The sequence below is a fragment of the Galleria mellonella genome, unplaced genomic scaffold (assembly GCF_026898425.1).
Source record: "Galleria mellonella isolate WM207_F2 unplaced genomic scaffold, CSIRO_AGI_GalMel_v1 utg132, whole genome shotgun sequence".
NCBI classification, from domain to species: domain Eukaryota; kingdom Metazoa; phylum Arthropoda; class Insecta; order Lepidoptera; family Pyralidae; genus Galleria; species Galleria mellonella.
This window is the reverse complement of record NW_026441989.1, coordinates 7,379,815-7,394,006: the sequence shown is the minus strand read 5'-3', so window position 1 is coordinate 7,394,006 and position 14,192 is coordinate 7,379,815. Positions and strand designations below refer to the sequence as shown.

The window sequence follows — 14,192 nt, the reverse complement described above, 5'->3', positions numbered from 1 at the left end:
TCTATCAATACTTAATCACCACTTTAAAATGTGAATACCAAATTACATTGTATAGAAACGAGATTATAGTTCCACTACTTTTTTTTTACCTAAAAACAATGTTTTAGTGTTTTATTTTATCTTATGTGTTTTTTATTAATGTTAGTATTTATCTTAGATTTAGTTTGATATATAATTGAAATAATGGAAAATTGTGATTCACGCGCGTAATACGGATCTTGCTTGGAGACGGTAGTCTCTAATAATAGTTATCATTTTCCTTATCCATTTAAATTATTTTCGCATATTTCTTTTGTTAAGTTTTTTCTTACGTTATGTTAGTTGTTTTATTCTATATAGTCGACGAATAATGTCTTCTTTTATAAAATTGAAATCAAATTTCAAGTAAGGGGCATTGCAAGTAATGTTAAGCAAGGTAGCTAACATTTTACAAACAGTAGTTTCTGAATTAGATTTGCTCACTATTATCACACGTCTTGTCATGATGTTATGAATATTAAACAAGCTAAAAGAAACATTTTATTTAGCGCGAATCAAAATATGATGTCCTCAATATATCCTGATCATTTAATTTTTATGTGATAAATAATCTTCTTATTAACAAGAAAAATATGTAAACTTAGTATTTAATGTGTTTATGACTATTTAATGAGAAAACACATACGTATTACTTATATATTACTTATAAAAAATAACACTAACGTAAATGAGTGGATATTGTAGACGATAATTTTTTTTTTCAATCATCAGCTTCTCCAAAATAATAAAAATTGAAAAATAGTCTTTCTAAGTCTTCCTTTATATTTGTTCGTACCTGGTATGTTAGATATTTTACATGCATATCACGATCAATGTGACCGAAGAAATTATCTAATCTAAATAGTTGTCTGCTATAGGTCCGTGTACATGTCACTCAATTAATTTTATTGTGTTTATGCGTTTCAACTTTATAAATAAATAAAACACGTCATTGATTTATTGTATTATTGTTTTCTAATTCTTTCTAATAATTCTGAGTTTTGCAGTGCAGTTTGTTATATTCCATCGACTTTTCCACAGAGTTCTTAACATAAAATTTTACACTGTTAATTTGTAGAAAATTAATCACTCTGTGGGACTGAATTAGAGCTTAATAAAAATGTAGGTCATAAATAGCCATTTAGACAGGCTATAATTCTACATCATAAACATTAAAAATAATTGGATATTTTGTAAATATTATCAACGATTCATTTTATTACTAATTAATTCATATTCGACGTAATTCTACTAAACTACATTTTGTCTTGTTGACCTAAACATACCTACCTATGTTACCCATTGTTTCAGTCGTATATTGTTTGTGGTAATTTATTTTTACAGCATAATATGAAAGTTGCTTGGTGTCTTTATGGCAAACGGTTAATAGTCTTCGTTATGTCAAACCTGTTACTAGCTAAAACATGAAATGCAATGATAATAATTATTACTTACATTTACAATATACATATGTATGTCATGTATAGTAACTACGAAACATCCTATCATAATTACCATTGGTCGTTTATAGGCGCGTTCACCATGTAAAGTCGCTTTTTTGCGAAGAATACTTATGATGATGATTAAGATTTTATTCGTATATTTTTAATCTTGACAAAATAATTATTTGATGAAATTTCGAATATTAGATTTATTTTTTAATAGCTGTAACCTGCGACTTATTAATGAGATTGATTTTCTTATAAAATACAAAGAAAAACAACTTTAAAAGCCACCGTTTTATTTATCTTTTTAGTAGGTAGGTATGCTAATCTTATATATTTATAAATAAAAATATATCTACCTATTACCAGTAAATTAACATAAAGAGTATTGGATTGGTCTTAATCTAGACATAGGTTCATCTATTTATAAAATTTCTTTCAAATCAGTTCAATCAGTCAGTGTAACAAATATCTGAATATCAATTTTCATATTTTTGTATGGTAGTAGTATTTGTTAATGTAGGAGGCAAGTAGGTAACCACATTTTGTTGTTTGATGGTAGATGGAGTGCATAGGTACAGTAATCTTGACACGGGGGTTATCATGTACGTGGTTGATACCTACCTTAATGTACATATAGGAAGTCTGGCTTTACTGTAAATATCGCAATATAATTTTAAAATTGTTACAATCATTTTGTTTCTGTTAATATTTTTCCGCTCGTCAGTCTTTTCAGTTCAATTTATCATTGATCTGAAGTTTCGTATAGATATAGCTATGTAATTTAGATGATAACAATAGTACTCTGTAGCTGAAAGGCTATGTTAACTTTGTAATAAATCAATATAACATAATTTGAACTCGTTTCTATGTGTCACAATATATAATGATAGCTACCTTTTTTTTTTTTTTTTTACAACACAGGGTGCAAACGAGCATGCGGCTCACCTGATGGTAAGTGACTACCGCCGCCCATGGTCACCCACAACACCTACGGCATTGCAGGTGTGCTGCCGGCCTTTTAAAAAGGAATATGCTCATGATGAGACCCTGATGTGAATCAGGGTCTCATCATGAGTGGGCCTTGAATATCATTATAATATTTACGTTTAAAAACTTGTTTTTAGAGAGTGTTTACAAATAACATTATTTCATAAAAGTAACAACAACATCGACTGCCTTTTAATGTACCTATTAATTTTCGTGCCAAAAATTTCAGTCGTTATGAACAAATATACCTACTGCTTATTGAATTGCTTGCTATTCTTGCGGATTAGTCACTAAGTGCCGGGGGCAGAGTCCTCAGTGCTCACTATATCGTGTCGCCGTGCCGTCACCGTGTTTGCACGCTGCAGCCACGTGCTTAGTTGTTTAGTGTTTCATTTCCAAAAAAAGGCAGAATTAGTGGTTCAATCACTTGTATGCTACCATTTATTATAAGAGAATAATAATATCTAATAATATTGAAAAAATACAAATTGACACAAGTTTTGTAATAAAACTGATAAAATACAAATTTTAAAGTTTGAGATAGTAATTTAATCCTTAGTTTCCACAACAAAAATCAATGACTGATGAATTGATACGGTATCAATGGGAGTAAACTCTATTATCGGTTGCAAAACTTGTAATTTATGCCTTCTTAACTTAAATTATATTTTTAGCGATATATTATGCGGGTAACATAAAAGGTATTTCTTTTATACCAGGATACCATACAGCCCTTCTTCACTACTGAACATAGGCCTCCCCCGTAGACTGACATAAAGACAAGTACATATATTAGTTCCAGTAATCGTATATATAAGGGTATAAAAGTTCAAAAATTATTTTCGTAATTTTCCATTTTGGTTTATACTGTACCGTATGTACAATTCATGATACAAAAAATTTAATATTAAATAAGAAAAATTATAATAACATATTTAAAGTTGAAGTAGTATTATTAAAATATTATATGACATGACTACATTTGACTACTCAACGCCACTTCAAAAATTACTTGTTTTTTTTTTATTATTATATAATATATATTTCTATGTCATCGTTAGTCTTCTTTAGGTAGGTACTATTAGTATCCTGTAGTTTTGTTAGCAAATGAAGATACCTGCGATTAGATATTTGCGATTATTTAAACTAATATTGTAATGAGGAAAAATTTTATCTGTTGTTTGTAATGTTTAAACTCCTAACCGATTTAAAAAAATGTCATCTATAGAAAGCTATTAAACGTAATAGATATTTATGTATGTATGTACAGCCATTAGCTAGTTACATGTGCTGTATTTATAAAAAAAAATAAAGATCCTTATACTAGCTACTCGTGCGAAGGCGGTAAGGTTCGTAAGTTATTTAATAAAATTGTAATAGTTTACGCGGCAGAACTGTTAGTGGAGTTCATTAATTCTAAAGACTATTTTTTTTTTTTATTTTCAAAGACATATCTGAATTTTTAATGTTAATTGTTGGTAGATAACCTTAAAATTTATCGTGTGATCTCGACATAGAATAGACCATCCCTTCCTTTCTCACGGGTGTCGTAAGAGGCTACTAAGGGAAATTAATAGTCAAAGGATGGGCAGCAGCGTACCCATTTAAACATCACCAAAGCCATTTTCGGTAGCTAAGCTGCTTGCCTAGCGTGGCAACTAATGACAAAAACTCCCTTATGGGGGAGGCCTATGTTCAGCAGTGGACAGTTAATGGCTGATATAATAATAATATACTTTAAAATGTTTGTCATTTGCTTGTATTTCAAAGGCCTTGTATAGCTGTTTACGTACCAGCAAGTCATGTCAGAGGCCTTTGTAAACAAGAAGATCGTTATCTTAATATGATTAGTAAAGTCTGTTTCAATAGAATTTAATGAAACAGTAATCAAGTTGAACTCTTTTAAATGAGATTAGTAACAAATCAAAACATTCAATCAATTGATTATTTATTTGTACTACAATTAGACATTAGCAGATTGTCTTGTGATCGGATGAATTATTTTTTAGTTTATATATTTAGTATAATATTTTTCTCTAACCAATTTCAAGTGTAAGATGCAAAATGCAATTTTGAAAAAATACAAACGCACAAATTCTTTCTGTACATTACATACACCTATGTAAATAAAGCTATGTTTACAGGAACATTATTTGAAGTATTCTCGTAAATCTTATTTCATAATTGTGCATGTGCACTGTATTTATATTTTTAGATTCGAATAATACTATACAACATCCTGGACTGGTGGTCGATAGTGAGTACATTGACCCAATAAATAATGAAACATCTACTACATGAAACTCGATGACAATCTACAGATCAAATAATTTATGACGTTACAATCTCGTATTTTTAAAATAATGAAGTAAATGTCTTCTGTTTTGCTAATTATGTAAATTATAGTTGCATAAATAAATGTAATGAAATGTCTGTCGACGTTGTCACAAATCAGGTGTATCAGGAACGTACAGACATGGTAGGGTTTTCTGACCAATTTTCTATATTTTAATTTCATTACACAATCACTGTATTCAGTTCGTAAGAAAAGAAATGATAGTACTACAAAATTTATGTGTATTAATATAAAACACGAAACTAACATATAGATATTTTTAAAGGTTCCATAATTATTTGACTAAAACGGGTGTCCGTTTTAGCCAAATAATTATGGAACTTGGAAAAATGTTACACGAATTTGGATTGCTCAGTCTAACACATTATTTCAGCCTTTTCATTCTATTTTTTGGTAGATGTTCATAGATTATTAAGACCATAATAAACAATAATCTTATCCATTTATCTATAGATTATAGCGTGTTTTGTATCTTATCTCTATTTATTATTTAAATAATTTTCGACTGTATTTTCTTCTACGTGTAGATAAAAATTGGTCACTTTTGTAGAGAATGAATAAGTCGTGACATAATTTTTTTTATATCCGGATTCCATAATTCAATAAAATTATCTGTATCCTTAAATGTTCTTGTTGAATGTGCACAGCTTCGAATTATTTTTCATTTAGTGTAATATTGTAGTTATTAAAAAGTAAAAACAGGTACTTCCCCTATTGTAAATTGGAGAGATCACTTTGTGAGTGAGTTTTTCACTGAAAAGGTCATTGTTTTGTTGCAGGATACGTGCTGTGGCTACATAACTTCAATTGTTTGAAAATGGGTTAACATATAAATGAATGGACCCTGTAGTCAATTTTAAAGAGTCAACTGTCACTGCGAATAGAGAATTAGTGAATTATTTCATCAAAAGAGTATTAAACTAATAACTAGCCATGTATTCTATGAACTATATCGGCAAGTTCATTGCGAACTTTCGTGAGTTCTACAATGAAATTAACGGGGCGACGCTGACTGGTGCTATTGATGTGGTGGTAGTGGAACAAGCTGATGGAAGCTTCACATGCTCACCGTTCCACGTCCGTTTTGGAAAGCTGGGTGTGCTGCGCTCCAGATTCAAAGTGGTGAGTACCTTTAATTAGATATTTTAGTTCAAATAAATATGTTATCATTAATATATATTTATAAAATGTCTTCAATTATGAGATATTTAGTATGGGATCATTGTGAAAGTAAATATATTCAATTAAAATTTTCCCGATTTTTTTATTAAAAAATATATCGTATAACATGTTTGCAACTAGATCAAGGTTTGAAAATTGACTCCATAATTTTTTTTTTTCAAATTTTGTGTTCGAGTTGAACAATTTAACTTTGAAAACTTGTTATTTGTTACATACATGGTAATATGACCGTTGTGTGCCTTACGTCGAACCAATCGGCGTCAGTGATGAGTCACTGGGGAGTTCCATTATTATTTATGTATATATATAAAACAGTCGATAAATATCCTTGACTACCCCATTAGGGATACAAGGACAGCGGTAATATTGTTAGTAACATATTGCTGTTAAGTCTAATTTAAGTTGTCCACTCTAGAAGTTATCGTGGTAAATCCTTGTATGTATTATTTGCAAATTTGGGCTTACAATTCCATTTTAATTTAATTAAAAAAGACCCATTATTGTCTTGATTATATTTATTTATTATATATGCTCATATAATATAATATTGTTGTAATAAATGTAAAAATAATATATTTTATTGAATGGTAAGTTTAGGTTTTGAGTAGTGATATGCTGAGTCGTTTTTATTGGTATTAGAGTATTTCTAACTCAGAGTCTCAGGACTCGGACTGATTCTCACGTAGGTACTTTAATGGGTATTTGAGTACCGTATTTTTTATTTATTTAAACTTTAATGCACAGTAAAATTCTGAACAAACCGAGAAATAAGTAGACGGTGCATTATTCAATAGAGGAAAAATAAAGCTTTATCGAATTCGAATAACTTTTCAATGGATTTTCCAATCTTATATTAATGAAAATAATAAACATTCAGTCATATAATAATTATGTCTTTGGTACTTTATTAAGGAACAATTTCGTAATCATGTCGAATATGGTGTATCCAAATTCTGTATACTGAGACTCAAGTCAGCTTGACTTGGTACATCACTAGTTTTGAGAGTATATATGTATGTAAGTATGAAACCTCATATAATCACTGACACGTGATGCATAACCATTTATTTATTTATTTATTTAACTCTTTATTGCACCATAAATAAAAACATACAATGACAAGTGAATAATTCAAGTCATTTAGTCACTTTAAACTTTGTCCTCTGGTAAGAGAAAAGGTAACTGCTTTGTAGAGCTGTTAATTTTTTTTTTATAATCTTAACTGAATGGCAAACAAGTTCTAGTTCTAGTAGTAGCAAACAGGCTCACCTGATGGTAAGTATTAAGCGTCGTCTATAGACATGGACAGTACCATGGGCATAACAGTCGCTCATGATACCCTTCGTGCATTGTCATTCCTAACGACTATGGTGTTATGTCTCTTTAATATCATTGCTATATCCCATCCTTTAGACTGAAATAAAGTTATGCAAATACAACTGCTTCACGACAGAAACACTATGACTAATATTTACGTTACGTTACAAATATTCGTATTAACATTTTTGTAGGTACAAAATATACGAGGTTTGTCCGGAAAGTACGTATAAAAGTTTTTTAAAAATTTTATTTTACAATTATTCAGGTAAATCAATTTTATCCCCTTCAAAGTACTCCCCCTGTGACATAATGCACTTGTGCCAACGCCGTTTCCACTGTGAGAAGGCTCCTTGAAAGTCCTCTGGTTGTAGGTTTCTCAGCTGCCCCGTCGTAGCTTTTTTTATCTCATTTATGTCCCCCAAATGCCGCCCCCGAAGTACCAATTTGGTTTTTGGGAACAAGAAGAAGTCACACGGGGCCAAATCCGGCGAATAGGGGGTGTTCGGTCACCGTAATGGAATTTTTACTCAAAAACTCACGGACAACAAGAGAGGTGTGGGCAGGGGCATTGTCGTGGTGAAGAATCCAACGCCCCTCTCGCGCCAATTCTGGACGAACTCGTGCCACACGAGCTTTGAGGCGTCTGAGCACATCGACGTAGAATTTTCCATCAACTGTCTGGCCTGGAGGGACGAATTCTTGATGGACAATCCCCCGAACATCGAACTCTTTCTCGGCCCTCTCTGAATCTTTTTAGCCACTTGTGGACGGTTGGTTCCTTCACAGCATCATCCCCATAAACTGTTCTGAGATCGGCAAAAATTTCACGGCCATTCTTGCCGAGTTTCGAGAGAAACTTGATTACGACGCGCTGCTCTTCAACGGAAGCGGGCTCCATGCCGACGGGGTTTCGTTAAGAGGTAACTTCACAGATGGCGTGACAAGCCAGTTCGCACCGCACGGCGGTCAGACCAGAACTGAAGCATTGTTAGGGACATAAGGAAGGGGTCCTGCGCTTACCTGGCCTCCCCACTCCTCTTTCTCGCATTCCAGAACACTTTTATACGAACTTTCCGGACAGACCTCGTAGACTTTAAAATTATTTGCATTGTAGCATTACAACATTCATTCTTCTTTAACACTATACGTACATTTAAAATAGCAAGGCATGCAATTATATATGTAACCGCTATTTTCTCGTTTACCATTCTTGTTTTGGCCTTTTGTATCGTCGTAAAAATTTTACACGGTTCTGATTTTTGTAGTAGAAAGAGATTTCACTGTAATTGTACTTGGGTTTTCCCGAGTTTATGAAATGCTGTTTTAAATTCTAAAGTATATCTTTTTATTCTTTTTAGATTTTTCTTTTCAATTTTCTAGGTTAGATGTTTTCTGATATCTCTTTCGACCATTAAAAGATCGGCAGTGCTAAGAGTAATAACAATACACTGTTGACACTGAGTTGATTCCAATTAATTAATCTAAAAATAAATAATTGTTTGTTATTAATGATAAAAATAGTATCATACTATTATATATTTATATTATTTTTCTATAAATATATGGTTATTTACTAATATAATGATGAAAATAAATGTCACGTATTCTTTTGCAGCTAGACTAACCCGCTTTCATAAAAACGTCAAATCTCGTGAACCTTATTTGAAGTATTTTCTCTTTCTTTTACACTAAATTCTCAATTCTTAAAAAAGTAACAAAACAGTATTATAGTTAAAATAGGTTTGTAGAAGATTTTAGTTTTTGAATAAGAGGATAAATATTTTCTATATCAATCGTAGATTAGGTTGGTGACTAAGAACACTTGATCTATTTTTATATCCATATGCATAAACGATTCTCGTTGGGAAACCACGTGGAAAGCTACAGTTGAGCTAGTCTAAAATATATCAAGAAATTGTTAAACTTAGAGATCGTAATGTCGTGTAGGTACGGACAATCCACTTTGCCAAAACTATATGAGAAAACTGCGCCTGATTCACTATGAAAATTGGATTAACGCCAAATGTGGGATACAATTCCACCCGAGATATGTGAAGATTATTTGGCACAAATATTTTCTTCATCCGGCCACCTGCTTAGTTTTTTGCACACTTTCAGAATTGTTTTCATTTTAATTTTGTTACCAAGTGTTTAACTTATTTCAATAATGTTGACCAAATATAGTACTAATGTAATTCTACATTAATTATATTCGTTATTTATTAATAGTAATTTGAATTTAAGATCAGTTTGTTCAAATAAATATAATGTAAAAGTATATTTCTTTAAGTATAGAAAATATTGAAAAGTAGTTTTAACCTGGGACTTAATCTGCGTAACTGGGATCTATTAATTAGTAAGCATAATAGGATAAAAGGTACATCTCCATCCCAAGTAGTACTAGTAGATGTAGTATGGCAAATTTTATGATGATTAGTTGAGCTGCCAAAGCGCCACTCGTATTAAGAATACGATTATTAGCTCGTTACTAATATAGTTCCATGTTCAGGGAAGATAATGTGAAGAAAACAGTGAAATAGCAGATTCATTTTCGTCTATTAGATCGAAACTAATCTTTAATAATAATACTCTAAAAAATAAATAATACTCTAATAAGTGCTAGCTTTGTCCGTATTCGTCTCCATCCCATGCAATACTTATATACTAAATTTCATAGAGATTAAGTCGTTAAGGTGCCAAGGGGTAACAAACAAATGAACAAACTCAAGTGAGTTTGTTACGAGAAAACGTGAAAGTTACGTTTATAATATTAGTATGTTTTTTTTTCTATACCTATTAACATCACGTACTGTTATGAAGTGATCAGACAATTAATTAAAAATCATATCAATATAGTCGGAATCTTCTGTGAAAAACGGAACTTTAAACTCGGACCAACTTTTTTTTATAGCTACTGGTGGCCTGGCTACGATCCAATGAAAATTTATATTTCATTATAGGTATATGTACGAGGTCTGTCCGGAAAGTTCGTATAAAAGTGTTCTGGAATGCGAGAAAGAGGAGTGGGGAGGCCAGGTAAGCGCAGGACCCCTTCCTTATGTCCCTAACAATGCTTCAGTTCTGGTCTGACCGCCGTGCGGTGCGAACTGGCTTGTCACGCCATCTGTGAAGTTACCTCTTAACGAAACCCCGTCGGCATGGAGCCCGCTTCCGTTGAAGAGCAGCGCGTCGTAATCAAGTTTCTCTCGAAACTCGGCAAGAATGGCCGTGAAATTTTTGCCGATCTCAGAACAGTTTATGGGGATGATGCTGTGAAGGAACCAACCGTCCACAAGTGGCTAAAAAGATTCAGAGAGGGCCGAGAAAGAGTTCGATGTTCGGGGGATTGTCCATCAAGAATTCGTCCCTCCAGGCCAGACAGTTGATGGAAAATTCTACGTCGATGTGCTCAGACGCCTCAAAGCTCGTGTGGCACGAGTTCGTCCAGAATTGGCGCGAGAGGGGCGTTGGATTCTTCACCACGACAATGCCCCTGCCCACACCTCTCTTGTTGTCCGTGAGTTTTTGAGTAAAAATTCCATTACGGTGACCGAACACCCCCCCTATTCGCCGGATTTGGCCCCGTGTGACTTCTTCTTGTTCCCAAAAACCAAATTGGTACTTCGGGGGCGGCATTTGGGGGACATAAATGAGATAAAAAAAGCTACGACGGGGCAGCTGAGAAACCTACAACCAGAGGACTTTCAAGGAGCCTTCTCACAGTGGAAACGGCGTTGGCACAAGTGCATTATGTCACAGGGGGAGTACTTTGAAGGGGATAAAATTGATTTACCTGAATAATTGTAAAATAAAATTTTTAAAAAACTTTTATACGTACTTTCCGGACAAACCTCGTATGTTTAAAAATAATTAAATTTGAAAGCTTTAATATTCTAAGCATATTGTTACTATTATCCTATATTGATTTATTACTTTTTAATGTATATTATTATTATATCAGCCGTTAACTGTTCACTGCTGAACATAAGCATTTTCTATAAGGGGACTTTTGCCAGTAGTTGCCATGCTTGGCAGGCGGATTGACAACCGTAGTTAGACTTTGATGATGTTTTAAGAGGGGTGTTGCTGCAGATCGATCGATCTTTAAGTTCCCTTACTTTTTAGCCACTGAATAATTAAAAACTTTAGTCACTAGCCAATTTGTTAGTACAAGTACTTATATTTTTTTTGCCTTTTTTGCCCCTTTTGCACTATAATTTTTTTTATCAGTTATCGCTAATTTTGCAGATAATTTATTTCTAAAGTATTCTGAACTGTTTGAATCTAGATTTCATCGACTTGAAAAGTTGGTTTACAATCCGGTTTTAATTTTGTTTTGTATGTTATACGATTTGTTCATCAATTCTGCACGAATTATGAGGGCTCTTTTGTAATCAACAGTTTATATCTATGTTGTTACCATACTAATTTTGTTGCTATTTAGTTTTTTCGAGAACAATTAAAATTTAAAACCCAATTTAATATTTTCGTAAGAAGAAAATTCCGCCTCGCTCGGCATTTTGCGAGCCAATTTAGCAAATTCTGCCTAGTTACCTACTCGTAATCTTGACGATAATATGTTCTTTTATGTAGTAAATAATGGTTATTATAATTTGTCTGTCTGCTTGACATACAATTGTTGCCACACCTGAACTTCATTTTATAATTGGCCAAACGTAATGTTTGTGTAAATATTAATTTGGTGTTGAACCCTAGATTACTAATTTTATTTTCCAATGCTTAATACCAACCTTTGTCATTTTGACTACGTTATATAAAAAGGTTTTTAAAATTTCATGATTTTTTTTTATTTTATATTCTATTATTTTAATTACAATTATTTATAACGTATATATAGTTTACATTGAAATGCTAGGACTCCACAGAATTTGTTGAGTAGGGTTGACTAACCACAATTGTAGTAAATAATAATATGTGTGAGAGCGAGATATTAGATGAAAAAATGACGAAACACACATGAAAGTACAAGGATACAGGTATCGCACAACTCCTGAACTAACTAATCATAACCAGATAAACTCTGAGGAAGGAGTTACAAATCTCCGGATCAGACTTGTAAGCAAGAGACAAGTTATAAAAGCATAAAAAAGAAGATGTATTTAAGAATAAGGGTCATTGTTTGACATTCAGTTGTCTTACCTGCTCCGTTATACTCCGTAAGGTAACTGATATGAAGATAAATAAAGTATTATTATTTTACTTCAGGTGGACTTAGAGCTAAATGGCGAGCCCCTGAACATCCACATGAAGCTCGGTGAATCGGGTGAAGCTTTCTTCGTGGAGGAAGTAGGTGAGGACGAGGCAGAGTGTTCTGCACATCTCGCCACTTCGCCGATTCCCGCAGCTCGATTTGACGAATTATATGAGCCCAGACGTCGAAACTCACTCTCTGCTGTAGAACCTGATCATGGCCAAGCATCAGATTACACAAAGCGAAGGTATATACACAGTATTAGTTTTTAATTTAATTAACAGTGAGATATATCTGCGCGTTATAGTGTGGTACATACGACAGTCTCTGAATACATATTCATTATAAGTATACTTTTACGATAAAAAATACCCCTGTCAGCTGTCACTATAACGAGTAGAATATATACACTCAATAATCATGTGTAATGAATTAATTAAACTTGTGTTTGTTCATCCGTTTATGAAATTATTCGCCTTGTCTACGCTAGAAAGTGATGATTCGATCCACATCGCACTTAACATTTGTAATTCGAAAGTGAATCTTATTGCGAAATTACATTATTTATGTAGATATGTTTACGGAATACATAAATAGAAAATACACCGAGTTCCGTATAATTATGTAGGTATAACGACTGCTTCAAATAATTGAACAGTTGTCTACACTAATTATAATGATTTTTAAAATGATTTTCAGATATACTGCAGATGGGCAAACTATGCAGAAACCTAACTTAAGTACCCTAACAAAAAAAGTGAACCAAGAAGAAAAATCTGGTAATGATACTGAACACGATGCTCTGTTCGAAATGGAAGGTTTCGATGAGACTTCATCAGATCAAACTGATGGTAGAACACCAAAAACCTTTGCAGCAGCTAAATTAGGGGGAGCAGAGAGTGAAGCTAGCCAGACCGTGCAAAAAATTAGCGCGCACAATGACTTCCGACCAATAGAGGCCGCCCCCTCTAACCAAGAAGAATTAAAGCAAAATGGAAACGGTAAAAAGAAAAAGAAGACAAGGAAAGTGAGCTCCAAGAAAAAACACCAAAGGAAATCTTCAACTAGTTCGATTTCTAGTCAGTCTGATAGAGCCGGCTCCGACCAGCGGAGTTCGCAACCGACAAGTATCCCCAATGTCCACGACATCAACTTCTTCAGCGACAGTGAAGTAACTGCTGCAACACTGAGGTAAGTTATATCGACATCTACATTATCTGATGTTGACTGCAGTTATATGTGTGCTCGTATGCATCCCAATTTCCGATTAGATCTCGAATGCTATTATAATAATAAATGTGTAAAAAATTGATTAATGTTAAATTTATATTTTTAGTTAGTTATAGTTTGTACTTGTAACTAAAAGCTAGATGAATGTTGAGTCGCCTGGTTGCAGTGAAGAGATGTCAAACCTCAACCTGAACGGCGACAACCGCATCCCGATGGCGTTGTCCGACACAGCATTTGAGGTGCACGCCGCCTCGAGACATGCGTAAACATTAATCTAAAAATATTAATATCCCAGTTGTCACATTTGCTTGCATACTCACGTACCAGCTCCTACTACTCAAAGTATTTCCATTAAAATGCAGAAATTATAATGCTTCAGTAAAACATTATACCGTCACGCTTCTTGTACAGCAGTTATGATAGCCCACTAAAGTCATTA

At 33.1% G+C, this 14,192-nt stretch overlaps 1 protein-coding gene across 12 annotated transcripts in view; it reads left to right on the top strand.

Moving 5' to 3' along the window:
* The window catches only part of LOC113518351 (phosphatidate phosphatase LPIN2), a 36,021-nt gene that overhangs the window by 7,416 nt on the left and 14,413 nt on the right, over positions 1-14,192 (top strand). For 9 of the 12 annotated variants that reach the window (XM_031913273.2, XM_031913275.2, XM_031913272.2 and 6 more), the window contains exons 2-5: positions 5,589-5,931; positions 12,538-12,770; positions 13,223-13,714; positions 13,920-14,015. In XM_031913273.2, the coding sequence (XP_031769133.2) occupies positions 5,743-5,931; positions 12,538-12,770; positions 13,223-13,714; positions 13,920-14,015 (1,010 nt within the window). In that variant the 5' untranslated portion in view covers positions 5,589-5,742. Of the gene's footprint in view, positions 1-5,358; positions 5,512-5,588; positions 5,932-12,537; positions 12,771-13,222; positions 13,715-13,919; positions 14,016-14,192 lie in introns of those variants that run through there. The other 3 variants (XM_031913279.2, XM_031913278.2, XM_031913274.2) reach the window with 2 other exon arrangements.